The 7,217-nt window shown below is 35.8% G+C and overlaps 1 protein-coding gene across 2 annotated transcripts; it reads left to right on the forward strand.

The window, feature by feature from the left end:
* The first annotated feature begins 663 nt into the window (after positions 1-663).
* On the forward strand, positions 664-7,217 carry hmgn3 (high mobility group nucleosomal binding domain 3). Of its 2 annotated transcripts, none has more exons than XM_082145458.1 (6): positions 664-839; positions 3,133-3,183; positions 3,285-3,314; positions 3,564-3,611; positions 3,911-4,018; positions 5,750-6,501. In XM_082145458.1, exons 1-6 carry the CDS (start codon positions 825-827, stop codon positions 5,861-5,863), a joined length of 366 nt encoding a protein of 121 aa, XP_082001584.1. In that variant the 5' UTR covers positions 664-824; the 3' UTR covers positions 5,864-6,501. The 2 variants fall into 2 exon arrangements, with proteins under 2 accessions (XP_082001584.1, XP_082001585.1); XM_082145459.1 differs by lacking the exon at positions 5,750-6,501 and adding an exon at positions 6,527-7,217 and having other exon boundaries at positions 679-839.

Here is a 7,217-nt window from a genome sequence, read left to right on the forward strand (position 1 = left end):
GTTATAGGTTTATAGCATGCATCTGATGAAACCTGTCAAGAAATAGGAAAATGTCTAGGTCACATTTCATCCATAATTAAACCTATTTTAGTATCATAAAGGTGGTTTTTGATTTTGGGGTGAAATGTGACCTGGTCTGTGACCTTTCTGTGAGATTTGTTTGTACCTCATAATGCACTTTAGGTTGTAATGTTACAGATTCGCGTTTCTTATCCATTCATGCTTATTTAACTGGTGTGATACTACAGTTGAGGATAATAAATACCAATAAATTAATAAATAATGAAGTAAGTAAATGTTATTCTGTTATTCGCAACGTTTTTTTGTTATTTAGTATGGACACCATTTTTCTTTTTCAGTGTACGCATACATTTTATTTTGAGGACTCGCATACGTTTCCCATAAAGCCGAGCGTGTGGTGTCAAGCGTGGATTGGTTTGTCGTCACTTTATCCCCCCTCACGCGGACCTTTAAACCCATCCAATACAAAGCGCTCTAATTTGCATACAGAGAGCGCGTAACCAATGAGGTTGACAGGCTGAAGAGCTTTCCTCAATTCAAACCAATATCAGAGGGCGTTATATTAACATATTTGCTTCGCAGACCAATCGCTTTGAGGAATGGCGGTTAAGTGTAGACAGATCTGACCAATGGACAAAGACGAGGGTAGAGTCTGAGGTCTGCATAATATTAACATGTTATTACCAGAGGTGTTTTAGATATTGATCCTGTATTCGGTGGTAGTTAAACTCATTCCCTCATCTCACAGGTCCATACCTGCTTTTCTAATTTAATAAAGAGAAGTGACAGGAAAATTTGAAAAAATGCCCAAGAGGAAGGTAAGTCAGTTTAAATTTATAATTTCCTAACATATCCTCGATTTTCCCTCTTTTTTTAAACGAAATAGCGGCTCGCGTTTTAACGATGAGAACGAACACAAACGCCGAGCAGGTAAGACGAGGATCAAGTTTTTAAAGCGTTCTATCCTAATCCGCGGTTTGGATTATGGAATCCTGCAAAAGCAATGGAACGTTCGATCATCTTTGCATTCGATCCTCGTCACTTGCTGATTTCCTCCATGATAGTTGGCGGTTTAATAACCCGATGTCTCTTTCGCAGTGAATTTGCCACTCCGTGCGCACTTGTACTGAATGTCACTTTGCGGTGATGCTTCAGTCGCCCTCGGCTAGACTCGAAACCGAGAGCTCTGCTCGAATGCGTCTGATACTCGCTAACCTCCATTTTAAGATGTTCGTTTTTTTATTAGCTCACTTTCGTCGATCGATAGAGGTCCCCCATTATTTTTGCATAGCCATGTTTGAACCGACAGGCTCTTCCTCCACCCCCATTGCGGAGCGGCAGACCCGTATGTAACAAAGCGCTCTGTCAGTCACACTCAACTCTTTCTCTCATTTTAAGAGGCGATTATGACGGGAGACAAAACGAAACAGTGCTAAACTGTGGACTTCATTGGATAAAACGACAAAATAAAAATAGTATAAATATAACAGCACGTTTGCACGTCTAATGATGCTTTATCGACAATGATCCAAAGTCCACCGAGCTTCTCTATCCCACATCAGCGGGGGGCGTCGACTAATGCCTAACAATGTGGGGGTTTAACACCCCCCCCCCACAAGTTTGTGGTAATCAGAAATTAAAAAAATAATTGAAATTATGACCGTGTTGTATCAGCCAGATATGTTCATGATGGAGGCAATGAAGCGGGAGTTTCTCTAGGGGGAGTGTCTCTCTTCAATTAGTGAGGCTAAACAATGGACACTTTCCAAGAATAGGTTCCAAAACTTCTCAAAGCAAAAAAAAGTAATAATAATACTAATAAATGAAGTGCTGCTTTTTCAACGAATGGTCAGTGTCAATGAAATGAGGTGCCTGTTTTTCAGAAAATGTTCAACCATAGAATGTCACATTTCTATTTAGCTTATTATACTATTATTAGTTTGAAAACATGATTCGTGTGATTTAGTTTTTTCCTTTTTATAAACGTTAAATAAACAAAATAGAAATTTGAAATTTATTCAAATGAAAAAAAAAAAAGGTGACAATTCTGTCCCTTATTATTGGTTATCTGATTAGGGACAACATTTTCCTTTATTTTAATTAATTTGTTAAGTAACACTGATTGTGTAATGATTAAACTTGACAATTGCAGCAAACACTAAAGTTTGTGTAAAAATTGAATGATATTTAAATGTTTTTCTGCTGTGCTATAAATGTTACCTTTTTTTTTTCTTCGTGTTTCTGCAAGAGTGTGTGTAGCAGTATTGCAGCTAAAATTTAGAACATAAATAAATAGTATGTTTTTGGTCATTATAATACGCTCACAATGAATTGAATATCAACAGGTTATGTCCAAACAACATTGTATGATTGTAATTGTTGGATACAGAGAAAAGTCTAGACCTCGGAAGTCAAGCTACTTTGTTAAATAATGGTTCTAACATATGAATGAATGAATGAATGAATGAATGAATGAGGCATTTATATAGCGCTTTCATATGTACTACTGTACACCCAAAGCGCTTTACAGTCATATCAGGGGATCTCTCCTCAATATCTAATAGTTCTAACAACAATAAAACATGAAATGTGTGTATCTATTTTTTTATTTTTATATAATTAAATAAAATACCAGTTTCTGGAAAGTGCTTCAAAAACTTTTCAGGCTTTCCCATTTACATACATTGAGTATACTATAAAATGCATTATACACAGATCTAAATTGACATCCAGTTTATTAGAGTGTGTAGATGTGGCATATTAAATTGTGCCCAGAGAACGAGTAAACAAGTAGTCAAAGTACCAGAGATAAATTACTATATACACCATAGGCCTGTGTATCTGATTATAATGAAGTCTGACAAGCAAAAGCTACTTATAGTGAACATTGTGTGTGAACTGAGATGAATTAGCTGCTCTTTGCAAGTTTATCTTTATCAGTAAAAGATAACCTGCTGGCATCTAAATAGTGACATGTCCTCAAAGTACTTTGTCTCAGAAATATTTGTTTAAATCGTATTCAATCTGTTCCTGTCACAAAACATAAAAGTTTTATTTATGTGAAGAAATGTCCGTATGTACAAATTTTGCATGTTCGTTGTGTCTATGCAGTCACCCGAGGGAGCGGAGGCCAAAGACGCCACCAAAGTTACTAAGCATGAGGTAATTAAAATGTATTTCTTTTTCAAATGTAAAACTGCTAACAGCACAGATGTAAAAATCATATTTTATGTACATCAAAATAATATTTTTCCATCTTATAGCCCACTCGGAGGTCAGAGCGTCTTTCCTCAGTAAGTGTTTTTGCTCTCTTTCCATATGCCCAGATGTCATTTGCATATTCCCTATAAGGGTTAGTGAGCACTAGAAACCAGTCTTGGGAACTGGTTTGTCATAAACCTATAGTGCTATCACATGCCCTCTGGGTATCCTGGACTGGTGGACATTTATAAACACATGTGGACATGTACAAACACATGGATTAGTATGTTATGACACTGTTTTTAACTTCCTTCATCCTGTTGTCTTTTTTCCACCCTCAGAAACCAGCTCCTAAACCTGAACCAAAGGCCAAAAAACCAGCTGCCAAGGTAACAGCTCTCTCTTTCTCACTATCTATCTCCATCTTTGTGGCATTTTACATTTTTAGCAAGTTTTTGCATGTGCTTTGCATTGTGGTTAATTTCTTTCCTCCATATATGAAAGTATTTTGCACATAAGGTGGAGTTTGTGTATTGTATGGACAGTATTAGCTCTTTTTAAAGCCGATTTTGTTGCATTTTTGCAGTAGAGAGAGCTGGTGTGATCTGGCCGGTGTGTTTTGGAGCAATTAAAATTGGTTTGGTACACAATTATTTAATTTGTTGTTCCATTTGTGTTCTATGCACAGAAGCCATCCAATGACAAAGCGGTAAAGGAGAAGAAGGGCGGAGCCAAAGGAAAGAAAGAGGAGAAAGAATCTGCGCCCACTGCAAATGGAGAGACCAAGCCAGAGGAGGTGGGCTAACTCTTTTTTTTTTTTGCTAATGCCATTGTCTAGCATTTTCAGTACTTATCTACGTGATCTTAATAGAGGAAAAAATGTGAGATGGCTCATTGAAGAGCACAAATGAAGTATAATGATACTTTATCCCTAAAAGCCTAGGTATGTATATATATATACACACTACCGTTCAAAAGTTTGGGGTTGGTACGTTTTTTCAATGTTTTTTAAAGTGATATTCACCCAAAAATTAAAATTTTGTCATTATTGACTCACTGTGACCCTCATGTTTTCCAAACCTGTATGAGTTTCTTTCTTCTGCTGAACACAAAAGAAGATATTTTGAAGAATATTGATAACCAGACAGTTGACGGTAGCCATTGACTTCCATAGAATATTAATTTTCCTACAATAAAAGTCAGTGGCTACCATCAACTGTTTGATTCTTTAAAATATCGTCTTTTGTGTTCAACAGAAGAAAGAAACTCGTACAGGTTTGGAACAGCATGAGGGTGAGGAAGTGATGACAAAATGTTCATTTTGGGGGTGAACTATCCTTTTAAGTATCTTATGCTCACCAAGGGTGCATTTATTTGATCAAACAATATTGTGAAATATTACAATTTTAAATAAATGTTTTTTTATTTTAATATATTGCAAAAAGTAATTTATTCCTGTGATGCAAAGCTGAATTTTCAGCATCATTACTCCAGTCTTCAGTGTCACATGATCATCCAGAAATCATTCTAATAAGCTGATTTGATGCTCAAAAAATGCTTATTATTATTAATGTTGAAAACAGTTGTGCTACTAAATATTTTTGTAAAAATGTTAATACTTTTTTTCAGGATTCTTTGACGAATATAAAGTTCAAAAGAACAGCGTTTTTTCTTTTGTAACATTTTAAATGTCTTTACTGTCACTTTTTTTACCAATTTAATGCATCCTTTCTGAATAAAAGTATTAATAATATAATAATCTTGCCGACCCCAAAATTTGAACAGTAGTGTTTGTGTCTACTTTTATTTGTATACATTGGTCATTTATTATTGCATAACACACATCAAGTTGCTAAACTGAGCTCAGGCCTTGGAAAGGGTACATTTTGCATGCATTTTGTCACGAGAGCCATCTCCCCTCAAAACGCTTTGAGATTACTCAAATTGCCCTCCAGGACAATGTTTTCTTAGAACATTTGTTGTGTGAGCAAGAATGAAAGAGCAGACATGTGAGGTGGGAAAGAATGACCTAGTTACAGACATGTTGTGGTGTATTCTGGATGGTTTGTTCTAAAATGACTGGGTGTGAATTGGTGGCATTATGTAAAGTTTAGAAGGGCTGACGGTGACAAACGGGTACAATACTGCTTTTAAAAAATAATACAACTTCAGGATAATACTCTTTGTTATATTTATATGTTGTTGTGCCAAATGAACTACTGTAAACCAGCTTATACTCTTATAATCTTAATCATGAATCTTAGATCATTAAATAATGGCCGATTTCGTTGGATAGTCACGATCAGTGTATCTCCATCTTAATATAATTTGTATAACTTGCTTTTCTAATCCTCTTGTGACAAAATGATTAGGGAAACATGACAATTTATTGTTCAGTGCTCTGTACTAACATGGATTACTTTATACTGACCAATATCTAATGGTCTTATCCTGTATCCCTTCCCATGGCTTCTCAAACACCTGCATGTGCCCTCACACACACACACACACACACACACACACACAGATCTGTGTCTCACGCTCATCTGTCAGTGTGTCATCATGGAGAAGTTCCGCCCCCTCCTTCCTGTCCATCCGAGGGCAGAGCGAGAGTGTTAGAGTAAAGGGTACGAGAGTTTGAAGAGTGCAGTGTGTTTGTGTGCTCGTCGCTGTACAGTCTAGATTTATTTGTGTCTCTTTGTTAGACTATGCAAAAAAAATAATTAATAACATTGTTAATGATTGGTAACCAAGGTTAACAGTGTGTTCATTACATATGACATAATTTTGATATTATGAATCGCATCTAAAAGATTTTGAAGTGTTATTTCAGAGCCACTATCTTCACCAGACGGTACAACAAATGGTTTTCAACCAGGTTTTCTGAATATTAATGGGGCAGATAAACACATTGTTCAGTATATCAACATTAGGTTGGGATAGAAGAAAGTATTTTTTTGAAATACACACTTAACCTTGAAATTAATTAATTTAAATTTAAATTGAGTTCCTTTGAGATGTAAATGTAAGGATATAAATGCACTCTGCTATCTGTTTTGTCCTGATATATATTATAAAGGATGTTACGTTTAATAAATCATCATGATTTCCAATTTGAGGTAAATTGGTCATCATCTGTTTGTGCTTACTCGTACTAACCGAGTGGTTTTGGTTGCGTCTGTCTTGACTTCTCATAACATAATCTAACAGTTTAGAAAAACTAAATAAATCATATCAATACTCTGTCCTCTACATTTAAGAAGTAATTAACTTTTTTCTTTTGTGCTTTTCTTCCCCTGTATAGGAAACTGAGACGGCCGATACCGAGGCTGAGGAGAAAGAGTGATTGAAGTTGTTTTCTGGAATAACAAAGAACATTTTTTATTCCTATTGAGTATTTTGTAAAATGCAAACTTTTTTTAGACTTATCGTACTAGATTTCCTTAGCTAAAAGTCGACTCACACTCCCCGCTGAAGCACCGTACCCGTCTCCTTCTCTTTCATCCGACAGAAGGATAGATTCATTTCAAGGAAAAGCAACAATTATTCTTGAATATTTCACCAGCAGCTCGCCTGCCAAATTCAGCCACTTCCGGTTCATCTTTTGCCACCAGAGTGCATAGCCTTAGCTCCATGTATTTGGTTACTAAGGTCTTTGGTGTGTATTGTCTTTGAGTCTTGTTATTTAATTGGTTGAATATCTTAAAAAAGAGAGGGAGTAAATAGGGACGAGAGATTTGAGTTGTAACCCTTTGCCTTTTTTTAATCTCCTTTGTAGCATTTTAAGATTCAAGTGAGTTCTTTTAAAATTGCTGAATTAAACATGACCCTTAACAGTGGCAGATATCCATAGCAATAAACAAGTGGTGCTTTGTGCTAGAAGGTTAGGAAAACTCTACAAGAACTGAATCTCTTGACAAATGTAAAAGTCCACAAAACTGGTTTGAGATACTCTCTGTAAAATGTTTTCAAATAAAAGATGAATAAACGGTCAA

This window comes from Leuciscus leuciscus, assembly GCF_965113295.1.
Source record: "Leuciscus leuciscus genome assembly, chromosome: 18".
Taxonomy (NCBI): domain Eukaryota; kingdom Metazoa; phylum Chordata; class Actinopteri; order Cypriniformes; family Leuciscidae; genus Leuciscus; species Leuciscus leuciscus.